At 39.3% G+C, this 27,868-nt stretch overlaps 2 protein-coding genes across 5 annotated transcripts; one reads left to right on the plus strand and one right to left on the minus strand.

The window, feature by feature from the left end:
- On the plus strand, positions 1 to 12,964 carry METTL3 (methyltransferase 3, N6-adenosine-methyltransferase complex catalytic subunit). Of its 3 annotated transcripts, none has more exons than XM_017652893.3 (11): positions 1 to 222; positions 7,287 to 7,501; positions 7,596 to 8,000; positions 8,996 to 9,171; positions 10,137 to 10,353; positions 10,554 to 10,741; positions 11,110 to 11,148; positions 11,314 to 11,422; positions 11,541 to 11,606; positions 11,778 to 11,890; positions 12,734 to 12,964. In XM_017652893.3, exons 1-11 carry the CDS (start codon positions 147 to 149, stop codon positions 12,843 to 12,845), a joined length of 1,716 nt encoding a protein of 571 aa, XP_017508382.1. In that variant the 5' UTR covers positions 1 to 146; the 3' UTR covers positions 12,846 to 12,964. The 3 variants fall into 3 exon arrangements, with proteins under 3 accessions (XP_017508382.1, XP_017508381.1, XP_073067638.1); XM_017652892.3 differs by having other exon boundaries at positions 3 to 246; XM_073211537.1 differs by having other exon boundaries at positions 102 to 246; positions 7,037 to 7,501.
- TOX4 (TOX high mobility group box family member 4) lies at positions 12,291 to 27,850 on the minus strand. Of its 2 annotated transcripts, XM_073211535.1 has the most exons (9): positions 27,681 to 27,850; positions 27,401 to 27,469; positions 20,117 to 20,359; positions 19,022 to 19,282; positions 18,464 to 18,694; positions 17,012 to 17,092; positions 15,939 to 16,679; positions 14,815 to 14,978; positions 12,291 to 14,147 (listed from the first exon to the last, which is right to left on the minus strand). In XM_073211535.1, exons 1-9 carry the CDS (start codon positions 27,684 to 27,686, stop codon positions 14,087 to 14,089), a joined length of 1,857 nt encoding a protein of 618 aa, XP_073067636.1. In that variant the 5' UTR covers positions 27,687 to 27,850; the 3' UTR covers positions 12,291 to 14,086. The 2 variants fall into 2 exon arrangements, with proteins under 2 accessions (XP_073067636.1, XP_073067637.1); XM_073211536.1 differs by lacking the exon at positions 27,401 to 27,469 and having other exon boundaries at positions 27,681 to 27,843.
- Between the last annotated feature and the right edge of the window lie 18 nt (positions 27,851 to 27,868).

The following is a 27,868-nucleotide window of genomic DNA, read 5'->3' on the forward strand; positions in this document are numbered from 1 at the left end:
GAAATGGCCTTTCGTGCACCTCCCGTGATGTCTTTCCGGATAGCGTTGGAGTGTCCGCGTGAGAACTGGGTATTTCCTGCCGCAAAGGTTGGGAGGTGCTAGTCAGCCGCGCCTGATTCGAGACTTGTTCGGGCTGGGAGACTAGAATGTCGGACACGTGGAGCTCTATCCAGGCCCACAAAAAGCAGCTGGACTCTCTGCGGGAGAGGTTGCAGCGGAGGCGTAAGCAGGACTCGGGGCACTTGGGTGAGGCGCGGCGCTGTCGGAGCCGATGCTTAGCCGGGGAGGGCGGGAGGGAATTCTGGAGAAAAGACAGCTCGCAAGTCGGCGCCCTCCCCCGAGCGGCCATTTGTTTAATGCCTCGTACGTCGACTCTCTCTCCCTCTTCCTTAGCAGCACAGACGCTTCGCCCTCCTGCAATAGACACGGTTTCTTCCTGCCCCGGCCTTGGTTCCTCTGGTTCACTTTCCCGGGACGTACGCCCGGCCCCCAGTCCCGTCCGCCCGGCCGACTCCTCTTAAAAGTCTACGAGAACGTCGCCATTGCTAGGCCTCGCAGCTCCCCGTGCCTTGAAGCCGAGAATCCCCCATTTTTGTTGCTCCCCTGGCCCTTTGTTCTCTCGTTCATAGCGACTGCTTTGTAGTCATTTCTTTACGACTGTGGGCACCGTGAGAGCAAGGACCGAACCTTTTTATCCACAGTGTCCAGCTTAGTGGCCCGCACAGAATTGGAACTCGGTGTTCTAAATGAATAGAGGAACTGGCCAGTGTCTTAGCCATTACATATCGTGCACAAGTTTGAAAACATTCGTTTTTTGTTTTTATAAACTTTTTCTTCCCTCCCATTGCGTCCCGTTACAGCCATAAAACTTGAAGAAAGCTCCAAAGATTGTCAACTCCCGCCCACATGTCCCCATCTCCAGCACAAGCCCCTAATTATTTAAGGCAAATGAATTACAAAGATCTACAAGTATGGTGTGTACCATCCTTGTGATAGCTTTTTCCAGTGTTTACTAGTATACCCAAGACCATCTTTGAATCTTGCCTAGATACATTTTAGGTCCATTCTGGCCCCTGGAACCAGAACATGCCCTGGCAGACTCAAAGACCATAATAAACGTCCAGTATTTACGGTGTGTATGAGCCCAGTTAGACAAAAATAAGTAAAACACTGCCCACGATCAAAGAGTTTAAAATTTAGTTAGGGAAAAAGGAGTGATGCTTGTAAAAAGAAATACAATGTGATGTATGTAAAATGCCAAATGAATGAGTATGGTGAAGGGAGAAGTAACGAGTGGATTTAGTCAATGAAGGCATTGTGGAGAAGTTGGCACTTGGGATTTGGTCTTGAAGGCAATTTAGGATTAAAATAATTAAAAAGAAGTTAAGCCAGAGTAAGTAGAGACAGAGGTGCAAGTCATATGATCATGGTTGATTAGTAGTCAATTTAAGTTCCACTTCATTTTTCCATAACTACATTTTGGAATTAACCAAACTTTGTGCCAAATGCAAAACTAATTTCCAGAGCCTCCATACTGCATCCAGGTCCTTGCTAAGCATGCTTGATAATTTTGACAAGGTAATTCTCCCTTGAATGTAAATACTCTTTTTTGACTTGTAAAACCACCTAGTTTTGTTAAGACTCCTATAAAAGCATTTTTTGAGGGTGTGATCAGGCATACACTGCCTAATGGCCCTTTTGGTACTGTGGGAATGTGCAGAGATGAAACACGAACTAGCCTATGGCTGTTCTTTTGATTATTTTAGTTATGCCAAAGAATATATATTTTGAGTGTTAGGATCTTAGGAACATTATGAAACCACTCTGTTAGTTTGTTAAAGTTGTCCTATAAGGTGTAACTAAAGGCTTGATAAAAATTCAGACCATTAAGCTTTTCTCACAGGATATATAAAAAATTTCCTACCATATCTTGATTTTTATATATTATTACTGAAATTTGATCCTTGTGTACTACTGGGCCCAGTGTTAAAAGACAAGAATATTAAACGAACTAAAGTGTATCAATGTCATTGATGAATGCCAAGTACAGTGGACAAGAAGACCTTTTGTTAGTTTGGCATTCTTAAAGTACAACTTAAAAAATTGTGGCAACATACACATAATGAAATTTACCATCTTAACCATTTTTAAATGTATAGTTCAGTAGTGTGAGGTATATTCACATTGTTGTACATCCAATCCAGAAGTTGGTCATCTTTCAAAAATGAAACTCCACCTATTAAACCCTAACTACCTATTCTCCCTTCACCGCATTCCCTGGCAACCACCATTCTGTTTTCTATTTGTATGAGTTTGAGTACCTTTGATGTTTCATATAAATGGAATCATAGAATATTTGTCTTTTGGTGATTGGCTTACTTCAGTTAGCATAATGTCCTCAAGGTTTGTCCATGTTGTCACGTGTCAGAGTTTACTTTTTAAGGCTGAATAAGATTCCAGTGTATGTCTGCATTTTGTTTATCCATTTTAGCTGCCATTAGAGATTTGGATTGCTTCTACTTTTCAGTTATTGTGAATATTGGTGTGAACATGGGTGTAGAAATATCTCTTGGAGATCCTGCTTTCAAAGCTTTTTTGGGTATATACCTAGAAGTGGAATTGCTGAATCATATGGTAATTCTGTTTCAGCTTTCTGAGGAACCACCATACTGTTTTCCATAAAGTACAGCTTTTTTTTTTTAATATCGTCAAAAGTACAGCTTTTTGAAATGAAGATTATTACTTTAAATAATTCTTTGTTTAATTTTAATGGAACAAAATAGACCTGACCAGGTTTAGCACATGATAAACATGGAAACTGCTCAGTATATTTATTTCTTTAATGGGATTGAAGGTATACATATAGATATTGACATATTTTAGGGGTCCGCAAGTGAGTAGACTGGTCATATTTTTATGTCTTATCTTTAACCTGATATTTTTGGTTGTCATCAGTGAAACTTAACCAAAGAATAAAGTCAATTTCATGTATTCCTGTGCTGAATCTAACAGAATTTTTCATCAGAGAGAAGCAGGGTGTCAACATATTTGCCCACATAGTGGAAGCACTCAGTAAATGTACTGAATTAATAAGTAAACAAATACTTTCTGAAGGAGTTGGAACCCAGGGATTCTTAATCATTTTCTGCCAGTAACCCATTTTAATAATGATAAAACAATGGAGTCTTTTCCATAAATGTGTATGTATATATGTGCAGAGAAATTTACATGTGACTTTAGAGAATTCACAGAAAGCCCATCCATAAATAACAGTTGAATTAATGAGCTGTTAAATTTTGACACTAAGATATTAGACATGAACCCCCTCCTCCCAATAATCTTAGAAGAGGTATTTTTTTAGCTCCAGTGTCCAAAATGTCATGAAAAGAATAATCTCAGGAGGTATATTACACAAGGATTTATAAGCAGACTCACATCACCAGGTTGTCCTTTAAGAGAGCAGTATTAAAACTGTCACATTACTAAATTTGAAATGTCAGTATCCCAGATTAAAAACATGTTAAAGTGGTTCTTTTCATAGACTTCTTGCTTACCCTAAGAAAAATTATTCATTACTCAACGTACAACTTCACTTACTGGAGAAAGTGAAAACTCTGTAAGAATAAATGTTTTTATGATTCCATTGTTGATAATATCAGGTTAGTTATAATCTAATTTTTAGTTTATTGGTACTCAGATTGGAGCCAAATCAATACTTTTTCTCACAGAGATAATGTCTGATATTTTAAAGTCTAATTGAAACAATGTGTTGCATATGTTAGAAATAGCATATAACATTTACATGAAAAGTTGGGTAATCTCTTCTGTTGATAGGAAAGAAAAAAAGCATTAACATGGAACCAAATCTACATACTGTTATTTTAAATATGATAATAGCAGATATAACAATGTCAAGTAGATTGCTTTATTTCTTTGGATTGTTATATTTTGGGCTTCTCTTAAACCTAATAGAGAAAATGTTCATCAAGGAAATAATGTGATATTATTGCATAGTTAAGCCAAGTGTCCCAAGAACTATATTGTGGCAGTAATGGAAAGTAATGGGGCAGTGAATAAGTATATCCCCAAACAGAATTCGGGTTTGATTACATTAACAAGAACGTTTTGGAACTATTAATTAAAAGTTTGAAATAATGTAAAATATTTAGTAATTTGACATGTGTTTTAATCAGCGACAACACCTTGTCATTTTCTTATAATTCATGTGGGCAAGAAACAAAACAAACCATGCAGAATCAAGATATATTAGATCTCCAAAGAACACACACAAGTGGCCAAACAGGTACATGAAAAGGTGTTCAACATCACTAAGCATTGGAAATGCACAGCAAAACCATAGTGAGATACCAGCACATAATTATTAGGATGTCTATTATTAAAAAATGAAAAGATACTATATGTTGGCAAGGAGAAAAGTAAACCCTGATTCACTGTTGGTGGGAATGTAAATTGGTGTAGACATTATGGAAAACAGCATGGCAGTTTCTCAAAATATAAAAAAATAGAACTACCATATGATCCAGCTGTCCCACCTCTGGGTATTCAAAGGAATTGAAATCAGGTTCTTGAAGAGATCCTTGCATATCCATGTTCATTGCAACAAAGTGGCCAAGATACGGAAAGAAATGTCCATTGATGGATGAATGGATAAAGAAAATGTGGAATATATATATATAGTGGGATATTATTGAGCCATAAAAAGAAGGAAATCCTGCCATTTGTGACCTAATGGGTGAACCTGGAGGACTTTATGCTAAGTGAAATAAGTCAGACACTGAAAGACAAATACTGTGTGATCCCACTTAGATCATCTGTGAGATGTGGACTCTAAAACAGTCAAAGGTCATAGAAGCAGAGAATTAGGATGGTGATTGCCAGGGGCTGGGAAGAGGTGAAAATAGGGAGATGATAATCAAAGGGTATGAAGTTTCAGTTCTGCAAGGTAAACAAATTCTAGAGATGTAGCATACAGTATAGCCCCTTAATTGACCTAAAACTTTCAGAAAGATAGATCTTATGTTAAGTGTTCTTACCACACACACGTACACAAATAGTAATAGTAAAGGCAGTAGAAGAAAACTGGGAAGTGATAGGTAAGGCTGTGGCCTTGATGGTGGTTTCTTCGGTGTGTGTACTCACCTCCAAACTCATCAAATTGTATGCATCATATATATATATACAGCTTTTACACATCAGTCATACTTAAATAAGTGGTCTTAAGATGTAGTATGGATTGTCTACAGGAAGTTTAGGCCTTTATTAATGAAATAAAACCCATACTATTGGCAAAAGCCTATTACAAGGTGCCTGACACAAAGTTTGAACATAAGTTGATGGGGAAAATGGATAATTTATGGCTTACCTAAAATACTAAAAATTTCAAAACTGCATAAAGAACAAAAGGACCTGTATGCTGAGAATTGATTTAAATCTTAAATTTATGTCTTATTTTAGCCCCCGTTTCTATTATCAAAATCTTCAGTTTAATAGCTTATCTGATTTACTCCTTTTGGCATATTTTATGAGTTAAAAAGTTCATTATATAATGTATAAAACAATTTGTGGATGTTGTATCTGAAATCCTAATTTAAAACACCTGTTTTTTTCTGCTTTAATAATTAAATTTATCATTGTCTTTAGGTTGCTTAATGAATTAAAAGAAAAAGCTCAGAATTTGATCCTAGTATAAATTGTAATTGGAGTATTTAAGCTCAAGTTTATTAGACTCATATAATTTCTGAATTGCAAGAAACTTCGTCACCAATTCACTCCTGTTGAATACAGAAATTTGCCTGTAGTCTTTCAAATAAGCTAAATAATAATAGTCACTTGTATTTCTTCATATTTTTAGCTTAAGTCAGTTGGCTCTCAAAACTCTTCCTCATCCAGGCCTTCAAACTGCTTCCATGACCCTAACATGGGCACACCACCTCTTTGTCAAAATAAAACAAGGAACTTCTAACAGTACATCTGGCAAAAGTTCGAGTCTTTTCAAGATTGAGCAGAACATTAAAGGAATCATAAATAGGGTGAAGAAAGTAACATTTCCAGCTAGTGTGGAATTGTGGAGTCTGTTTTGCAAATAGGGTATAACTTATATTCATAAAATGTAACTGTTCCAGCAAGGTGTTTGGTGTGGTTCAGCTCCATTTTCCTTGGGATTTCTGAGTCAAATTTTACTAAAAATCAGTTTGATTACAGAAATTTCTGAGGAACCAAAGTACCTCTAAATGTAAACCAAGGGCCCACTTGTATCTTAACAGTATTTAACAGAATGCCAGTACAGGTCCTGAGAATTAATACTTCATTTGTATTTTTACTAAATAATTAGATATTGGGCTTTGGCAAAGATAATACAGCTGACCTACCCCACTCCGTGCAGTCAAAACTCTGTATATAACATTTGACTGCCCAGAAACTTAACTCCTGCTGTTGATTGGAAGCCTTTCTAATAACAGAAAGAGTCAACACATATTTGGTATGTTGTATTATATACTGTATTCTTACAAAAAGTAAACTAGAGACAAGAAAGTGTTTTTTTCAAATTATCAGAAATCTCCAAAAAATTTTTCCAGTATATTTATTGAAAAAAAATCCATGTATGAGTGGACCCACACAGTTCAAACCCACAGTTGTTGAAGGGTCAACTGTATTTTGTCCTAATTTGAGTTTCTTAAATCTTACTAAGATTATGATGGCTACCCAGCCTTGTGAAATAAGGTAGGTGATAAAAATACAGCCAGGAAAATCCATTTGGTGACCAGGACTTCAGCAGAGTTTTACAAGATTTTTGTGTTTCAGTATTAAAAGTCACATCATTCTAACCCCCTATACTTGGCAATTTGTACACTCTCTTATCCATTCCTTAAAAGATCTGATCACAGCTTAAGTTGTTGAAAATATTTCTGGCTTTTAAATTCAGGTTAACTATATCCAGTTGTCGTTTAGAGTGACTGAAGGAAGGTGGTATGGACATTTAAATCTATGCTGCTAATATATTTCCTTTGAAGCACAGCAAGGACATGGAATTAGGAAAACACCTCTCAATAGAGAAAAGGTAAGTGGTCCCCAGAAAATCCAGGATTATCTTGGCAAAGCAGTGCATGATTCAGTGTGATTGAGAAAAGGTTATCTAGTGCTAAAGTTGGTCAGAGGACTCTTGCATGAAATAGATCTGTGTGCTGTGAATGCTGGAGAATTTGGCTCCTGAGGAATGTATAGACCAGTGGTTGCCCTTTCTCATTTTCACTTCTCTTCATTCTTAGATCTACGGAATCCAGAGGCAGCACTGTCTCCAGCCTTCCGTAGTGACAGCCCAGTGCCAACTGCACCCACTTCTGGTCCTAAGCCCAGCACAGCTTCAGCAGTTCCTGAACTAGCTACAGACCCCGAATTAGAGAAGAAGTTGCTACACCACCTCTCCGATCTGGCCCTAACATTGCCCACTGATGCTGTGTCTATTCGTCTTGCCATCTCAACGGTAATGACCTGATAAGACAAAATTAGCATCTACCACTCATTTTCTTCAGTTCACGGTCAGTGTGTTATTACCCTCCCCTCCCCTCTTTCCCTAGCCAGATGCCCCTGCCACTCAAGATGGAGTGGAGAGCCTCCTACAGAAATTTGCAGCTCAGGAGTTGATTGAGGTAAAGAGAGGTCTCCTACAAGACGATGCACATCCCACTCTTGTGACCTATGCTGATCATTCCAAGCTCTCTGCCATGATGGGTGCTGTGACAGAAAAGAAGGGCCCTGGGGAGGTAGCAGGGACTATCACAGGGCAGAAGCGGCGTGCAGAACAGGACTCGACCACAGTAGCTGCCTTTGCTAGCTCTTTGGCCTCTGGTCTGGCCTCTTCAGCATCAGAAGCAGCCAAGGAGCCAGTGAAGAAATCAAGGAAACATGCTGCCTCAGATGTTGATCTAGAGATAGAGAGCCTTCTGAACCAGCAGTCTACTAAAGAACAACAGAGCAAGAAGGTAAGGGCAGATGGAAATGCTTTCATGTAGACACTTTGAATAGCAGGTTTAGTTTAGAGGAATTTACCCCTAAGGCAAGAAGCAATTCTTAAACTTGAGAGTTTAGAGCTGTGGTTCTCAACTAGGGATGATTTTGTTCCCTTCCCTGCCCTGCAGAGAACATTTGGCAATGTCTGGAGATGTTTTTGGTTGTCACAACATGGGAGTCTTAGTTATCTAGTGGGTAGGGGCAAAGGATGCTACTGAGCATCCTACACTCATGGTAGGATAACCTCCACACAGCAAGGAATTAGCTAGCTCAAAGTGTCAATAATGCCAGTGCTGAGAAACAAATTTAAAGGATCTTTGTCATTTGATTTGTTTGGAAGAATCATCAGACTAAGAGAAGAGGAATCCAAATACAGAAACAGAGGGAGGAATGGAAATGTATCCTGGAAGATAGTCATGTGGACCATTAATTACAGAAATTGGTGATTAAACAATGTGAATTGGCAGTATAGTGGTTCTGAGTATAAATACTGGACTTCATGAGTTCTTGTCCACTTGCTACATCTAACTGAATTTGAACAATTAACTTCTCTTGAGCCTCAGTCATCTTGTCTGTGAGGATAGCCAAAGGGCCACCCACCCCTTATAGAATTGTTGCATAGACAACAGTAAGGTGCTTAGAACTTGAGCTTAAACAGTAAGGTGCTTAGAACTCTGCATTGGTTTTGTATCTAGTAAATATAAGTGGTTTTGGTGGAAAGGAATGCTTTCTTTGGGAGGGGAGTTTGGCTTAATGCTTAGCAGTAGGAACCAGGTTTCTGATATTTTAATTCCATCCCAAATGCAGATTTGTAAGAAAGGACTGGACCTGTGACAAATCTCTGCTGGGGCTCCAGTTTTCCCATATTAAGTTAGCTCATTTACCCCTTACAGGTAATTAGTGTCAAGTAGGATTTTCGGAGGTGGTTTAGGGCTTATTTTTAAGTCCGAGGCTTCTTCCGTCACAGGTCAGTCAGGAGATCCTAGAGTTACTAAATACTACAACAGCTAAGGAGCAATCCATTGTTGAAAAGTTTCGCTCACGAGGTCGGGCCCAAGTACAGGAGTTCTGTGACTATGGAACCAAGGAGGAGTGCATGAAAGCCAGTGATGCTGATCGTCCCTGTCGCAAGCTGCACTTCAGGTCTTGAGGGAGGGAGGGAGGTGGGACAGGCCTCCTAGAAGCAGTCTTTAATTTTTTTTATCTTGATAACCATTTGATTAATTTTATTTATACTTTTTTTTAATTAAGGTATCATTGATAGACAATCTTAGGAAGGTTTCACATGAGTAACATTGTGGTTACAACATTCACCTGTATTATCAAGTCCTCCCACCCCACCCCATTGCAGTCATCACTGTCCATCAGCATAATAAGATGCTGTAAAGTCACTACTTGTTTTCTCCATGCTATACTGCCTTCCCGTGACCCACCTATGTTAATGTGTGCTAATCATATTGACCCTTAATCCCCTTCTCCCTCTTTCCCCACCCTCCCCAATCCCTTCCCTTTGGTAACCACTAGTCCCTTCCTGGAGTCTGTGAGTCTGTTGTTTTGTTCCTTTAGTTTGAAGCAGTCAGTTTTATTCAGCGCATTCCTTCTGGTCATTGGGGTTCTGTCTTTGATGCTATTGTTAAATGGTTTTAATATAGTTTGTCCAAGACCTCTAGACTCTGAAGGCCTACTTACAGAAGTAGTGATCTTTGGGAGGAAATACAGGCTGTACTCCCATATAGATGTGAGATTTTAAAAGCCCCCTTTTTGCAGTAGCAAGGAATCTCTGAGCCCCAGTGAAAGTTAAAGTTCTCTGGAAGGAGGATGATCTTAGGAGAAGTCTGTTTTATTCTCTTTAACCAGGAAGCCCTTCCGTCTTTCCTGTCGTAAGATGAGGAAGTTAACTATTTGCTCAGAGAGACACTAAAACTCTTAAACATGAATTATGGATTTCCATGTCACCTGCCTCCCTCCTTTGAAATCTCATGGAGGAAGTTCTAATGATAGAGAAAATAAGGAATGGGTAATAAAAGGACAGTTTGAAACAATTGGAAATTGAACTGTGTGATCTAACTCTGGGATACCATCTTGATTCTGACTCTTAATTTCCTCAGACGAATCATCAACAAACACACTGATGAGTCATTGGGTGATTGCTCTTTCCTTAATACATGTTTCCACATGGATACCTGCAAATATGTTCACTATGAAATTGATGCTTGCATGGATTCTGAGGCTCCTGGGAGCAAAGACCATACACCCAGCCAGGAGCTTGCTCTTACACAGAGTGTTGGAGGTGATTCTAATGCAGATCGACTCTTCCCACCTCAGGTACCTGTCTGGTCAGGAACCTTACATCTGGATTTAGGGCAGCCATTCATGTAGGAAAGCAGGGCATAATGAGCAGTCTGTCTTGCTGATTGGGAATGGAGTGGGGTAGATACACGAATTAAGGGAGTAGGAAAAGAGGGACTGGGGCCATGAACCTGAGAGTGAAGGAAGGGAAGATGACCAAATACCACCTCATGCAGTGGATCTGTTGTGATATCCGCTACCTGGACGTCAGTATCTTGGGCAAGTTTGCAGTTGTGATGGCTGACCCACCCTGGGATATTCACATGGAGCTGCCCTATGGGACCCTGACAGATGATGAGATGCGCAGGCTCAACATACCAGTACTGCAGGATGATGGCTTTCTCTTCCTCTGGGTCACAGGCAGGTAATGCAGTTCAAAGATATGTAGATATGGGCAGATAGAATACAGAGTGAGTACTGGGTGGGGATAAAATCCTGGGTTTTCCTTGCTTTGCTATTAAATGTATAAGTCAGCCTTTTTTTCCTACTGAGACCTTATGCCTGCTTATCATACAAATGATACCATGAATTCTTTTTGACTCATTTGTTCCTTGTGAAAGGAAAGGTCATTGAGAACAGATGTCTGTCTTCATTCTTAGATCCCTCCTGCTGACCTAATGGTATCTTGCATGTACATGTTCACTGAATGCTTACTGAAAGGAATACTTCTCATGTATCTTGGGGAAAAAATCTGGGTATAAAAATAGCTATTTAACACTCATTTCTTTCTAGGGCCATGGAGTTGGGCAGGGAGTGTCTGAACCTCTGGGGGTAAGTGTGATCATTGGGTTGTTTTTTTTGAAGGTAAATACATAATTGCTATAGTTGTGTTCCCCTCCCCCAGAGTGTTCCCTGCAATTCCTTGCCTCTGTAGATGGTACTACCTCTAAACTGTGACAGCCAGGTGAAAGCTGTAGTTCTCTTTCTTGTGCCCAGTTATGAACGGGTTGATGAAATCATCTGGGTGAAGACAAATCAACTGCAGCGCATCATCCGGACAGGCCGGACAGGTCACTGGCTGAACCATGGGAAGGAACACTGCTTGGTGAGTGGCGGTGGGCTCCAATTCAGTACGTGGAGCAAAAGGAGGAATCATTTCCGCTTAATGAGAAAAAGTTCAAATGCTGGGATTCGTAAGGTAATACATTCTCTGTGGCAAGCAGGTTGGTGTCAAAGGAAATCCCCAAGGCTTCAACCAGGGTCTGGATTGTGATGTGATCGTCGCTGAGGTATGTGCTTCCTCAGGCATGAAAGCCTTCCACATTTTAATTGGTATCAGTTATTCAAGTCAGGTGTATTTTTGTCCCAAGTTCTCACATTTGGATCATGAACATAAATGGAAAGGGCTAGAATTGCGGTCTTGGGTAACTTTAAAGTAGCTAGAGCCTTTTATTTCCTAGGTTCGTTCCACCAGTCATAAACCAGATGAAATCTATGGCATGATTGAGAGACTATCCCCTGGTACTCGAAAGATTGAGTTATTCGGACGACCACACAATGTGCAACCCAACTGGTAAGATGACAGAGAACATGCTAGCTCCCAAGGAAAAACCTGTTCATGGTTAAGGATGGAAGTTATAGTGGAGCCAGTAGTCTACAAACGGGCTTCAGGGGATTCATAAGACACCTAAGCTTGTATTTGAACTGTTTTATGGGACTCTGTAACATTCATTGGAAACTCAACACATTTTAGGACTCAAACCACTGCTCTCTAGGGCCTCCATACACTCTTACTGCCTGAAGATCTGCCTCAGTTATCCTATGGGATGTACTGAATCTGCCCTCTGGTGGTTACTAAGAATTGTTTTTACTCTGTCAACAGTTGTAATGTTTTCATCCCATTAGTAGGGCTTCAAAAGACATGCTGGTAGCATTTTACTCAGCAAACTTGTTGAGGCCTATTAGTACAGATCCTGTTTTTAATTATTTATTTTTTAATTAAGGTATCATTACGAACGCTTCACACGAGCAACATTGTGGTTACAACATTTACCCATATTATCAAGTACCCCCCCTCACACCCCAATCACTGTCCATCAGCGTAGTAAGATGCTATAGAGTCACTGCTTGTCTTCTCTGCTATACTGCCTTCCCGTGACCCCTACATTATGTGTGTTAATCATAATGCCCTCGGATCCTGCCTGTTTTAACAGCAATATCTGTGCCTGATTACTAAACGATCATTTTCTATTCATTCCTATACTATCATTTTCACGATTATAATTATTAAGGTCTTTTTAAAAAGAATTAGCATATTTGATGATAGGTAGTCTTAATAAAAGGTACCCATCTTTTAACAGTATTAAGACATTTAATTTTGGATTTTTGATTTGTCCTTTCTTTATCCTTGCTTCAGGATCACCCTTGGAAACCAACTAGATGGGATCCACCTACTAGACCCAGATGTGGTTGCCCAGTTCAAGCAAAGGTATCCAGATGGTATCATCTCTAAACCTAAAAATCTATAGAAGCACTTCCCCAGAGTTAAGCATTGCCATGTTAACCATAGCCATGGTTCTGCAGGCTGCATCTGAAGAATATTTGTACAATAGCTTCTTTCCTTATTTAAATAAAAGTTTATATTGTAGTTGGGATTTTGAAGTCAAATTCTGGCTCTGCCACCTAACAGTGTGTGATCTTATGTAACTCATCTCTCAGTGTGATTTTTTTTATGTATAAATCTGGAAATATTACCTACCTCTTTGGGTTGCTGTGATGGTTCAAACTAAGAGCATTAAAATGGATTGTATTTTTAGGATCAAAGTGATTAGCAACAAGTATTATGTGAACATGGTAATCAAAAAGGTAGTTCTGTGGGACAGCATTTTTCAAGGTAAGATTTGAGTTTCATTTAGGACTATCATGCTCTAAACGTTTGCTTACTTTGTAACAACAATGATTTTGCTACTACTGTATTGCTTTTTAGGTTATTTCCAAGAAAAATGAAATATACACATCTTAGATTAGGTAAGTGCCCAAAATGTGCAAGAAATTAGCCTTTATATTATGTAAGCCTCTTAGAAGATATCAAATACAAGTGAACATAGCTTTAACTTTGGTGAAACCTTTTATATTAATTTAAGGATATAGAGTTTGCCTTTTACACATAAACTTTGATTACTGAGATGAAGAGGGACATGTTGACATAAAGAGAAATAAGAAACTTCTCGGCAGGGTTGTTTTCCCTCCAGCCCAGTGTGCCTACTGTGTTGAAAACCTTTGTTCTCAACGTAATATACAGCTAGACATGACAGTAATAGTTTTCTGATTGAGGTAACCTTTAACGCAGGCTTTTCTCCCCTTTAAAATGGATCACACAGTGGTGTTTTCTCCTAGGCTCAAAGCAGAGTACTCTCCCATTATTTTAATAATTTTTTAGGCAAATCCTATGACAATTACACCAACACATTTCCTTAAAACAATCCCCCTACCCCATCACCACCCTTCTGTTTGTCCATATTCCCTTAATCATTTCCTCTATTATCACTGCTTTCACTGCTTGTACTTTAAAAGGCAATTCTAGAGTACAGTAAACTCAATAGCCCTGCTGCACAGCCTGGCTCCTGTTGAAGAGAGAGGAAAATGGAGAAGCATGGAGGACCAGTATGGATTGAGATCAGGCACTACCAGAAACCCAACTTTGTGTTTTAAAAATAGGCTCTTGGATTCCCAGCAGATAAGTCTTCACTGGCTTGGAGAACAGGAAGGACTATTTTACAAACACCACTGTGTTTGAATTTCTAGAGGCTACCCAGGCCAGGAAGACATCCCTAAGAGAGAAAAAAGATACACAAACTTAGAATTACAGCTCAGATAAACTCTTTTTTAAAATCTGTCTTAAACAGATTCCCAAATAATTTCCTATAACATCAACAAGATGAGATAGTATCACCCAATAGAATATAAGGACAATAGGCCTAAAAGAAGTATAGGCAATCCTAACTTACTGAAGAGGATTTGAGATAGAAATAGCAATGCCCTGTTTTAGATATAGGTAAACCTCAGGGAAAATTGCTAAGATGGCAAAATCTTCAGAACTTCTCCCCACCCCACCTTTACTCCTACCACATTTACTACCTTATTGTGCTACTCACCACTTAAGCCATTTTTCCTCAAATTCTTAATCTCTAAGTGGCCTGATTTACACTGAGATAAGCTAACATTCACAGAAACAGCTTAAATGTGTTGTCATATTTGTGAAGAGCAGACATAGAGGTAATGCTGTAACTGAGAAGTGTGAACTGCTATTTAATTGTGTCATCTTTGTGTGGCAAAGCAGGTGAACTTAACCTAGTAGCCTCTACAGTCATACATACACATAGCAATATATTCTACATAAGGTATGATGATACTGATTATATGCTCAGGATTACCATGTTTTCCAATACTGTTAATTTAACAATACTTGAATTATAAGAAGGGGAACTATAAACTTACCTGCAGTGCTTCACCACACACTCGTTGCTGCAGTATTCATTGTCCCAGTCCTTATTCACAACAGGAGGGTTCTCACAACCAGACCTCATACATCGAGGCTGGGGTGAGAGCGTCATAGGAGACCCACTCACCAATTCAACATCCATTTGAGAAGGAGACTCAACCTATATGAGAGAGAGCACCAAAGATAGATTAGATTGCTACCTATCTCACTTGCCAAATCAAATTAACTCTTGGACCCAATGGAGCAATAGGTGTTAATAATCCCTCACATATAGGATAAAGGTCCCAAAGGTGAGTTCTTGGTCTTTCCCTCTGTATCAAGTTTTACAGTTTTGCCAAGCAGACGGACATGAGTTCTTCCCAGCAGGGGAATGCTGGCCATATTCGAGTACTCTTTAATTTTAATCTTAACCATCACTGACTTTTATTCCACACTTGAACAATATTCCTCTGAAAATATCAAAAGCTGAATGTGAATACAAGTTGTATCATCTTAACTAAGATCAGGAGGGCTAAGAGAAGACTGTGGTGCCATTACAAAAGGGAAAGAATCTGGGAATTGTTTCCCATTGATTGCGGGGAGGTATTCTTTAAAATGGCTGCTCTGTTGTGGAGCAAGAGTCTCAGACCCATATTTTGAAATGATAACTGGTCATGTAAGAGTTAAAACTAGGAAAATTGGCATCTGTATATATCTTTGGGAAGACTCAATGATGTGAGCCAACTGAATTTTCCTAGTTACATCCCCTATTTATCTCCCAACTGAAAACATGCAAGATGTAGGAAAAATGAAGATTTATAGCTCTAAAGCTTAGAATCCTTGGGTAGGCACCTCTAAAAAGTAACAGTGCTTAGGCTGCATCGTCTGTAGCTGAACCATGGTATCCTGCTTAGTTAAGGGGTACTCAGGGACTACCTAATGGCCCTCCTACTGTTTCTCACCAAGAACGCTGCAGAGTATCTTGGGTTAAGACAAATCACAGTGATAGGGAACTGTCCACAGGATATTTTGTACTTCTGGTCGTCAGGCATTAAATGCTAGTAGTAACACCCACTTTACTTCATCCACCAAAAATGTTCTTAAAACTCTTCTGCTGGTAAAGACTTGAAAACAGACTCACCTCAGGAACTACATCTGTAATCATCTCACAGATTGTCTCAGTAGAGGTTTCCTCAACTGTGTGGGTTTCAGGGCTGCTGTTCACAGGCCTCTCAGGACTACTTTCCACAGCTGGTGGGACTAAGGTAGTCTGTACTTTCAGAGTGGGTGGAGGCACAAACTTGATTTGCAGAGGAGGGGGCTGTTGCTGTAAATTGATTCGAACTTTCTGAGATGGAGGCTGTTGCATGGCCTGGAGTGGGGGAGGCTGCTGCAGAATGGTCACTTGCTGCTGAGTTGGGGGCTGAGGCATCTGTTGCAATGGAGGGGGCTGTAGTCGTGGGGGAGGCAGTTGCATAGAAGCAGCAGCGGCTGCTGCTGCCTGCAACACTGACCGGGTGACAATTTGGGCTTGCTGACTGGGCTGGATAGTAGCTGTACTGGTTTGGCCTATTTGGAGCCCCCGGGAGGTTACCACTGTGGCTGGGATAACGGTAACCATTCCTCCTTGAGACATGGTAATAGACGAGGGCAACATCTGTTTGGTAATAATCAACTTGGTGATACTGGGCTGACCCCCAGCCCCAGAAGATGCCTGGTTTGCTACATAGGATGAAAGAGTGGAATTAACAACAATGGAAGAGGACAGGGAAGGGGGCTCTGTTGAGGCTGGTGCTGGCGATGCTGGGTCAACAGTAGCCACAGGAGGTGGAGAAGGAGTCTGTGATGGCACTGGATCCAGTTCCACTGTTTCCACAGTGGCCTAAAAGATAAGGTGGGAAAAGGTCGTCTGGAGATTTATTCTCTTCCCCAGGACATACTCCAATCACTCCCTAATCAAAGATACATGACAGATTGGGGGAAAAAAAAGTAGCTGTAAGTTCTATCCTGGCACAAGTAAACTATGAAAATAAACTCAGAAAGACTGTTTAGCAAACTTAAGGATGAAAACAACAGGAAGCCCATTACATACTTTTAATACAACATAATGATTCCACAGGTTTTTGGTGGTATTTACTTCTTATAACTGCTAATAAATAGCTCAGAAACTATCTTTTTATAGGCATATATACCCACCTCCCCTAACCCCCTTACCTGACACTCTTGATTGTCTTTATAAGCAGCCAGAGCCTTCAGATACTCTTTCTTGGCAGCTTCAGTTTTCCTCTTATATACCTATAGGAAAGAGAGACTATTTTAAAAGTCCCCATCCTCCTAGGGAAGAGTGGTAATTCTTTATTTATCAGTGAATGACAATTCATCTCAGTCTAAATATTGACAACTGGTGAACATACTTCTGAAAGCAAGTAATCAAGGAAACCACCATGGCAGAGTTTCCAGTGACCAAGCATCTGAAAGACAGCCAGTCAAGAAGAGTCTTCCCAGAATAACTACACTTCTAAAGCTAACACCAACCCATGCCCACTTCTGTAAGCAAAACAAATACTGATCCAAAAATGGTATAAGACCTGCATTCTGCTTAGCCTGGGATTGTGTCTAACCAGTATATTCTCCCTTAAGGAATGTGGTAAATTGTTGGCAGTGATGGCCATAAGAATTCCTCCCATCCTGCACATTTCTTCTATCAAGAGCTGAAACCTATTTCCCCTTCCTTTGACTCTGGGCCAGTTCTATGAATTGTTTTGACCATCAGAACGTGGCTGAAGTGACATAGACCTTGGAGCCTCTGTTTTTTCCTCTGGGAACACTGCTCTAAGTCTGCAGTACTGTAAAGAAGTCAGTCTAGTCTTTGGGAGGATGAGAGGCCACGTGAGGGAGAACAGACATCTCAGCCAACAGGCAGCACCAACTGCCAGATATGGGAGTAACTATACCTTGATACCAGCTGTCATCTGACTTTGCACCACAGGAATGATTTCCTGGCAAGAAACCAGGAAAACCACTCAACCAATTTATAGAATCATGAGAAACAATAAATTTGCCACTGTTTGAAGCCATTAAATTTATGGTGATTTGTTCAGCAGCAGTAGATAACTGATATAAACTATCTCTAATAAATCCAGCTTTTTGTTTCAAATATTAAGTAGTGGACTCTGACAGAAGACTAAAGGCTAGGGTAATGATAGCATTTTTCAATTTCAATTGTATCTTATACACATCACAATTTTTACTTATTTTTTTTAAGTCCAGATTAAATTTAGAGAGATTAACTATAGTTTTCAAGTTTGTTACTAGGCCAACAGGAAAACCCTAAATTTTAAATCCAAACTTGGTAGTGGATTTTAGAGTTAGCCACAGCATGTAATCTACCAAGGAATAGCCAAATTTTACAGCTGGAGAAAAAAAATGAGGCTTAGAAAAGTTAGATTCAGTGCTTTTATAGTAATTACTAATAATTTTTAGATGGGTATTCTGAATTTAGTGTATGGCTGCAACTTCAAAGACAAAGGATGACCTGTGAGTGTCATTGTTAACAAAAAACTGGCATTACATAAAAACATTTAAGACAGTTAAAACTGTTCTTCCCCTCTACTTAAAAATTTCTAGAACATCCGTTCTCCATTAGCTCCTCCATTATTTGCTTACCTGTTTTTGCTCCTCTCCAAGACTGTCCCACATGGAGGCCACAATTTTTGAAACCTCCCCAAAAGTGGCATTGGGATTCTGTCCCTTGATGGCTGCCTGTGTATCACGAAAGAATAAAGCATATGCTGAAACTGGTTTCTGAGGTTCATTAGGATCTTTCTTTTTTCTCTTCTTTGGGGCCTTCTGCTTTTTTCCTGTTTCCACCACAACTGTCTTCTGGCTGGGAAGTTGCTGTAGGGGAGAAATGAGAATTACATGAAGGAAAATGGGAAGTACGTCTGGAGAACTGTAAGAAAAGGACATTTATATGGGAAATCTAGGCACATGGATAGAATTTTCAGAAATGCTAAAAACAGAGGTGACAGGAAAGTATGTGAGGACCAACAAGATGGGGATTGGGAGGAACATTATAAACTAAATTGAGAGGTGAGACCCCATACCCAGAAGAGAGCAGAGGAGATGGCAGCACAGGGGTAAAGAATACTGTGTAGCTCTGTATACAAAGAGTTTTGTCCCCAAATATCATGGTAGATTTGATTTTGGCAGGGAATGCCTCACCCTCCGGAAATCCTCAACACCATCCTCATGAAGTGAACTAGTAGGTGAAGGGGTGGTTGAAAGACGATCCTCTGGTGACTGGGCAGGTGGCAGGATGGTACCACCCCCTAAGCTCAAACCAAGTTGAGAACTCAGTTCTGACTGATCAATGGTGGTCAACTGGCTATGCCCCATCAAGCCAGATGTCATGTCTGTCATTGGTACATCAATTGTAACAGGTGGGTTGGCGCTATACTGAGTTCCTATAGAATGGTCCAAGTCCTGAGAGAAGCAGAAGGACTAATTAAACACTAAATATAAAAAATATCACTCCTTCCCCCAGCTGAATTCAGGACAGTTTATTTACCCCCCTGCTTACCCGGATTGTATCATCATTTAAACTCTAAACTTTGAATAATTTTTCTACATATAAAACATACTAAGCTTTTTAATAAAGTATAGAAATCGGTAGTCACTTATTTGTACTCGGAAGCCTCTTCCAAAATAACCAGAAATAACTAGAGAAGTCCTAATTTTGGACAAGTTAACAAAATGCAGTAATCTGGAGGTAGTGATGATATAGAGGGTAAAGAAAAACTTCCCTGTCACCTCCTAAAATAATGGCTTTTAAAGTTGCCACTACACAGCTATTAGAGTAAGTCCAATATTAGAGATGTTTGGTATCAAATAGAGCATGCAGAGATGTACCACTGATAAGTGCTGGAAGCCCAATATACTGATTTATAACCCTAATCCATAATTAATATATTGGTTCAGACTGCTTTGAATAAATCCTCCATGGACAGCTATCACACATTTGAATATTAGGATGTGAAGACCATAGTAAAGGAAAAAAAACCCTTATTTAAAAAAAAATTATTTTCATTTCAGGGTTAACACTGGACATTTTACAATTTTAAACCATTTTTCAAGTGAAATTGATTCAGATGATATACCACATTTATTCCAGGAGAATGAAGTCTTTGTTGGTGAACCTTTAGTCACAAGAATGAGAATCAAGTAATACGCAAGTGCAGTAGGGAATAGAGTCACTTTTGTCTCCTCTAACATCAGGCCCATGAACTTGGGTAAGCCTGATAATGTCTTGCCCCTTACCATGGTCAAGCCCCCACTCAGGAGCCCCCCGCCCTGCTCCATCAAGCCATGGGTCATGCCAACAGGCATGTCCAATGTCTGGACCCCATATTGGGCTGAAAAGCTGCCATCCTGAGAGGAGGAAGGGTCTGCCAGGTCATCAAAGTGGCCAACCACATCTGAGACAGCCAGTGAAGGATCAGAATCCAAGGAGATAGGCGGGATTTCAAATTCCTCATCACCCAAGCTTGGTGTATGGAATGTCTGTAGTGGGGGAAAAAAGGGAAAACAAATTAGTGAGAAGAGGAAGAACTGCGTGTTGCTACGTGAAGAACAAGGCTGGGTACTGGAGATTCTCAATGTACCTCTTTTTCAGGTGGGATCCTATTTTCGTTATCAATTTCTTAGGACCTACTTAATTCTGCAAATATTTCTTCTTCCTCATACCCTTGGTCATGTGGCACACATAAGGCTGCCGCCATTAATCAGTTTTCAATTCTTTTACCTCTTTTCTACCTTTACCTTCTCAGTTGTCCTGAACTAATGCCTGTTGTTCTAATGAATGATTCTTCCAGCACCATTATTAAGGAGTCAGCCTTTATAACCTGTTTAGCTATGGTGCTTACAATCTCTCTAAAAGTCTAACAGATGGCAGTTACTTCACAATTACTATGATCTGAACTGTTAGACCACTGAAATTCACTGTCAATCAATTAGCCTTGGACTCAGTTTACTATACTTAGGGTCCTTTGAAGAAGATCTTAAAAGGTACTGGACTGGCAAGGGAATCTTACCCCCTGTAAAATAAATGCACTTAGAGTGTCCTACCTCTTTTCCACTTTAGAAAATATGGCTTTAACAACAAATAAGATTCCTATTTGTACAGGATTTTTTTAAAAACCAGAAATGCCAAGATTAGGAGAAAAACCTTCATAAGAGCTAAGCCAAAGGCAAACTGGTTCTCTTAAGTTCCCAAACACATCGCTAGTCCTGCTCTGAATGAACCTTTCTGAAAGAAAGAAAAAGAATCCCTTTCTCTAAGTCCAACTACAATAATATACTGTCTTTATTCTGAATGGGGCCACCATTCATGGAGTTAATAGACCAGTGCTGAATTAAGATACATTAAATGCTATGTTCCTTTCTGACACTAAAAAACTAAAATGGCAGCATCTGTAGCAATATTATGAATAATAGCAAGAGACTGGTGTCAGAGAAGTCTGAGTTCAAATTCAGCTCTGCCATTTATTATGTAAATGTAACCTTTAATGGTCATATACGAATTTTCCTCATCTATAAAATGGAAGTTGTAATGGTAATCTCCTTATATTGTTATGAGGATTAATGGGATTTAATATGCAAAAGCGTATTACACTCCCTGGCACATATACATATGCGTGTGTGTGCATATGTAATTGCTTAGTAGTTATTAATGATAATATGAATATACTAATTATTACTAACTTGCTACCTGCCCCAAACAATTATCATAGATGGGTGAAACTTTTGAAACTTTAAATTCTATCATCCTGTCACATGGCATAGTAAATATCAAGTGATTAAGATCAAATTCAGTAGGTACCTACATTTTTTTGTCATGATTAAACAATGCAGTCTTTAAGAGTTTGTCAAGGTTTTCTTGACCCAGAAAGGTCTCACTCATGTCACCATTTTTATTCTAATGAAGATACTGCTAGAAAGAATATTTCTGTAGTAGAAACCAGGGAGAAAAAGGTATGTCTGTGAAATGCCCAGTCTCTCTGCATGTATGTGTATATAGCTTCATTTCTACATTTTCCTCTTCTAATACCTTTGCTACTTCATCTAGCATGGTAAAAATTTGGTAGTTGTCTGGGATATTACATGAGAGTAGCACAAGAGCAGGCAGTTCTTGATGAGAAAAACTAATACTCTCCCCTGGAACTAAAATTTTCTCAGTATACAACTCGTAATTTTTGTTATTTTGTGGGAGTTCTTAACTTCCGGTCTATGACTTTCTGAAATTTCAGTTTAGGTTCATGTGAACACTTTTCAGGAAGAGGGTAAAATGATTTTTACCAAATTCTCATGTAAACAAATAAGAGTTACGGGGATAGGAAAAAAGATCATGGGAAACATTTATTGTACTAGATTAATATAGTGATTGTATAATAGCGGTTCACCATTTTTTAAAAGATACATATTGCTTTGACAAAGCAAAAGATGCCTATCCATTTCTGCTTACCACAACAAATAGAAAAGCAACTCTACCAAGGTATGAAAATGATACTTTTTGCTAGTGAGAACTGAAAAAGATGAAAAATTCATATCCAAAACAAGAGACCAGTGTTCTACAAAGGACTACCCCTCATAAACCATCTGAGTGTTCTCACTTAAAAACCAGACATGCAGAGATTCCACTGTATTGAATTAACAAGGCATTCTTTCTATGCACCACTCCCTGGAATGTGGAAACAGCTTTGTTATTCAGTATCTGTGGCTTTAATGGTTTTTTGTTTTGCTTTGTTTCTTGCTTTAAATAAGAAAAGTAAAATAATGGCAATGAACAATATAGAAGGGTAAAGCACATGCTCGAATAAACACAGATTCACTCTAAATCTCTTTTACTACCATAAATTATCTGTAAGAGTAAGGCTAAAATGCAATAATGAATATCTAAAGTTACACTGTTCCTGTGGATCTGAGACAGGGACTGTGGGTGTAGTCAGAGTAGGGTGAGGGCCTCCGGGAAATGCAGGGTGGAATATTTACAGTCAGAGCAATGTAACAATGGGCAACGAAGTCCCTACTGAAACTCTGTGCTAAGCATTATGCCAAGTCAAGGTCACACTCTCAAGGGTAAAGATTCAGACATCTTTAGTGAGATCAGTTAAAGGTCAAAAGGCCAGGAGCAACTTGGCCTGGAATGTTTGAGTGTTCTGCAAGGGTATCAGCACAACGCATGACTCTGCTGTCAGCCCTAGCAATCAATGACCCAGCCCACCTTGAGGACAAGGGCAGAAGTACACACCCCTAAGCCTTTTTTTTGATGTTCTCGAAATATCCTCAAATGCCTATAAAACCCCTAGACAACGCACCATCACGGGCTCTCTTGTCCCCTCCTGGCATGAGCCAGGAGCTCTATTCTCTCACTTTATTCCTAAATAAAAGCCTGTACCTTGCTCTCCTACACTGAGTGTTTGTGAAGCTCATTCTTTGGCTTCCTGAACAAGAACCCCGGCATCAGATCTACTACGTAACTAGGTCATACTCTAGACTCATAAAACAAAGATAAAACTGTAGCAATTTTTAAGTAAAATTAAATGATCTGGGCACAGGAGAAAATAGAAACCCGATGCAGCTATCTTCTCATGCAGCTTTCTTTTCCTTTTCTTCTCTGTTAAATTCTTGGGCTTTTTTGAGGGAGTAAGTAGTTTGGAAACTACAGTTTATAAACAAGAATGCTTGGATACTGAGAAAAAAAAAACAAAAAAGACCATTTCTCTCCCTTTTCACATTTCCCGATACCAAAACATACAGTCCAGAATTTCTTTAGTTTCTTGTGTAGATTATTCATATTAAAGCAATGTATTTTAATCCAACACCTATTTATTCAACAGTATACTGGTAGTATGGGTTTTTTAATAATTTATTCATTCTTAAAAACTGATATAGTAGTGACACTTTTAACTATTCAGCCTGAAACCATTAACTGGTTCTAATTTTTTTTAAATTATTATTATTTTTTATTGAAGGGTAGTTGACACATAGTATTACATTAGTTTCAGGTGTACAACACAGTGATTCAACATTTATATACATGATAATTCTAGCTACCAGCTATCACCATACAAAGTCGTTACAATATTTTGACTATATTCCTTATGCTATATATTACATCCCGGTTACTTCTTTATTTTACAATTGGAAGTCTACTTTTTTTGTTTGTTTGTTTGAGAGGGCATCTCTCATATATATTGATCAAATGGTTGTTAACAACAATAAAATTCTGTACAGGGGAGTCAATGCTCAATGCACAATCTTTAATCCACCCCAAGCCTAATTTTCATCAGTCTCCAATCTTCTAAAGCATAGCGAACAAGTTCTTACATGGAGAACAAATTCTTACATAGTGAATAAGTTACATGGTGAACAGTACAAGGGCAGTCATCACAGAAACTTTCGGTTTTGCTCATGCATTATGAACTATAAACAATCAGTTCAAATATGAATATTCGCTTGATTTTTATACTTGATTTATATGTGGATACCATATTTCTCTCTTTATTATTATTATTTTTAATAAAATGCTGAAGTGGTAGGTAGATGCAAGATAAAGGTAGAAAACATAGTTTAGTGTTTGTAAGAGAGCAAATGTAGATGATCAGGTGTATGCCTGTAGACTATGTGTTAACCCAAGCTAGACAGGGGCAATAAAACATCCACGGATGCAGAAGATTTCTCTCAGAACAGGGGGGGTGAGGTTCTAAGCCTCACCTCTGTGGATCCCCAATTTCTTACCTGATGGCCCCCCTGAGACTGTGCCTATCTTAGGTTGTTCCTACCTTGAGGAATCTTACCCGTCTCTGGCTATAACTGGTTCTAATTTTAAAAGTACTTTTCCTCACTAAGGACAGGTATCTTCATGACATTATTTCCTCAAAGTTCTCCAAGTACAATATCATGTATTACAGAAGAGCTAACTTGGATGAAAGAAACACAAAGATTAAACTCCCTCCAGATTACAGAGCTTTCCTATCTCAAGCAAGGCTGTAATAAATGCTAAGCCTTCCTCTCTGCATACCCACTCTAAGAATTATTAGTTATTTTGAGGTATAACTTATGTAAGGTACACACTTTTAAGTGTATAGCTCAATGAATTTTTACATATATAAGCATCCACATAACTACCACCCATATCAAAGATACCAAACATTTCTATCACACCAAAAGATTTTCATATATGCTCCTTCCCAATCAATCCTCTCTCCCTTTCGTAACAGGTACTATTCAGATTTGTCACCATAGCATTGTTTAGTCTTAATACTCATTAAAAAATGAATCCTTACAATAGCTACTCGTTTATGTCTGGATTGTTTTCCTCAACAATATATTTTGGAGATTATCTAAGTTGCAATTTTTAGTAGTTTGCTTTCTTAATTGCTGTATAGTATTCCTTCTCACAAATGTACCAGTTTATAGATATTGGGGATGTTTTCAGTTAGCTATTATGAGCTAAGTTGCTTTGAACATACATGTTTTTGGTGAATATATGTACTCACTTCCCTCATGTATATATCAAGGAGTAGAATTATCCTATCTCAGGATAGGTGTATGTTTATCCTTAGTAGATGCTGCCAGTTTTCCAAAGTGGTTAAATCAATTGACACTCTCTCATCAGCAATGATTAAGTTATCTACATTGGAACTGTCAATCTTTTGAACTTTAACCATGCTAGTATGTGCAATGGGATATCCTTATGATTTTAATTGGTATTTCCCTGATGAATGATGATGACACTTTTTCTATATGGCAATCTGGACACCCTCTTTGTGAAATGTGTATTCAAATCTTTTTCTTATTTTTAAATTGGATTCTTTAACTCTCCAGAAGTATTTGGTATTTCATATATTCTGAATACCAGTCGGATATATGTATTAAAATACCTTTTCCCAGTCTGTGTGTTGCCTAGTTTCTTAATGACATCTTTTGATGAAAAGAAGTTCCTAATTTTAATGAAGCCCAATTTTTCAATATTCTTATCATCGTTAATACTTTTGCAGACATCTTTTTCTTTCAAGAAAACTAATTTTCTAAAAGAAAATTTAAAGATTACCTTTCCCTAGTTCTAAGTTATATTTGGGGTGGCTCATAGTAAAACCAGATAAAAAAAACAAAAAAAACAAAACACAGACCAATTAAATTAGAGAACTTGCAAGGAAGAGGAGACCTATTAACACTGACAGACTGGCTAAAGGAAACCATTGAAAAACCACTGAAATTTAGTTATGAGCTTCTTGGCAAAATAGTTTTGTGTTTTTGATTTCTCAAAGTCATAAAAACAAAGGACAGACTCAAACCTGGAAAGCTTCATGAGGCCAATGTGAAATTTACCACACTTTAAATACATTTAAAATATGGAGACCTGATTCAGAAGTACATGGCAATGATGCACTTTCATGTGGATGAGGCCATGTGAGATTTACAACACTCCAAATAATATAATTAAACCATGAAGATCAGAAACTGGCAGTGAGACTGCAAAATACCACAGATTTTAGTTTTAAATCATTTCTAAATATGCTGCTCATTTGATTCACACTTTCCCCTGCTAAGAATAATAAATAATAGTAATAAAGAAGTTAAACTAGTAACTGCCCCTTGTCAATCCAACTCTTATCCATGAAAATGTTAAGATTTACTATAGAATACGCTAATTCAACAGCAACGGAGAATTCCTGGTACAAAAATCCGATGTCAATTGTTGACACCACTTTTGAAGAAAAGTTTTAGTACTCAGAAGGTAGAAAGCTGAAGACGTCAAAGTTTCTCAGTGGGAAATTAATTTTTGTCCCATCTTTCTTACCTTACCTAAACAAGTGATATATACCTATATTATTTCAACCAATAGTTTTCCATGATTACTAAAGGACCATTACTTCTACTTCACAACTTCCTAAGAAACTATTACAGCCATTTGACAGCTGGGGAAACTGACATACGAAGGTGAAGTGACCTGCCCCGACTCCGAGTCACTGCTAACAGAAACAAATGTTCTACTCAACTCCCTTCATGTTTTCTAGCAACTATTTCCTTTCATCCTGTAACTAGCAAAGCAAGCCAACACCACGTAAGTAAACATAACTATTAACTTCAAAAAAATCACTGAGTAGGAAATTTAAATGAAACAAAAACTCCGTCAACAGAGTTCAAGAATGAACAGAAGTCCATAGTTAACCTCTGGTAGGTAAACTCCTCCCCTTCCCCCAATTTCCTTAGCTGAAACATTCCCTTTCCGCTGCGATTCCCCAAGATTGTTGCAGTCATTACTCCCCAATGAAAGGAGACAATTCCACTGTGTCTTCCAATCCACAATCACTCTGAAACAGGTTGGCTTTTCCCAACATCCTGCTTTTCTGATGACAGCAGCTTCCCGGGCCTTCCCCTTAGTCTTCACAGGCTCCGGGAGCAGCTGCCACTGTTCTCAAAGCACCAATCGCCCAGGGTTCCCAGCCCCCGGACCCTGGCGCCCGCAATCTCCTCCCCCCACCCTACCCCGCCGCTGCCTCACGCCCTCCCCCCGCAGCGTCGGCAGCTCGTGCTCACCTCGGCCCCTGACAGGAAGGGGTGCGAGGGCCCTGTGATCGTCAGGTAATTGTCATTTCCTCCGGGAAACTGGAAATCAAAAGAAAGCCGCGGGGGTAAGTTAAAGGGAGCAGTGAGTTAGCCTGGAGCGACGGACTCTGACCCCGATATTCTGACAACGCTCCCCAAACCCTATTCTCGCTCCCCGCCAGTCAGCCGCCTCTCCGCCCGGCTTTCCGCCTCTGCTTCAGCCCCGCCGGCCGCGCGTTCTCGCCAGCCTTGTTAGTGCTCAGATTCCTACCTCCATCTTCTCACAACGGCTACCACCGTCTCATTCCCCTCATCACTCCCACCGCCCTCACAGGGCTCGAACTGCCGTCACTTCCGCAAGGACATGCGTAGCTCTTGGCTGATCGAAACAAGAGCAGAGGGGCTGTTGCAACTCGGGCCGGGGAACGCCGAGCGAAAGGAAGGGCTCCCTATCGCCCC

This window comes from Manis javanica, chromosome 8 (genome assembly GCF_040802235.1).
Source record: "Manis javanica isolate MJ-LG chromosome 8, MJ_LKY, whole genome shotgun sequence".
NCBI classification, from domain to species: domain Eukaryota; kingdom Metazoa; phylum Chordata; class Mammalia; order Pholidota; family Manidae; genus Manis; species Manis javanica.

Bases quoted from the DNA above. Each gene is read 5' to 3' on its own strand.
- TOX4 (XM_073211535.1), bottom strand. The intron at 20,360-27,400 runs GTGAGCACGAGC...CCCCCACTACAG, and splicing joins CCTTCCTGTCAGGGGCCGAG to ACATTCCATACACCAAGCTT. The intron at 14,979-15,938 runs GTGAGTCTGTTT...TCTCTCATATAG, and splicing joins TTACAGATGTAGTTCCTGAG to GTTGAGTCTCCTTCTCAAAT.
- METTL3 (XM_017652892.3), top strand. From the start codon at position 147: ATGTCGGACACGTGGAGCTCTATCCAGGCCCACAAAAAGCAGCTGGAC. The intron at 10,742-11,109 runs GTAATGCAGTTC...ATTTCTTTCTAG, and splicing joins TTCCTCTGGGTCACAGGCAG to GGCCATGGAGTTGGGCAGGG. The intron at 11,149-11,313 runs GTAAGTGTGATC...TCTTGTGCCCAG, and splicing joins GAGTGTCTGAACCTCTGGGG to TTATGAACGGGTTGATGAAA.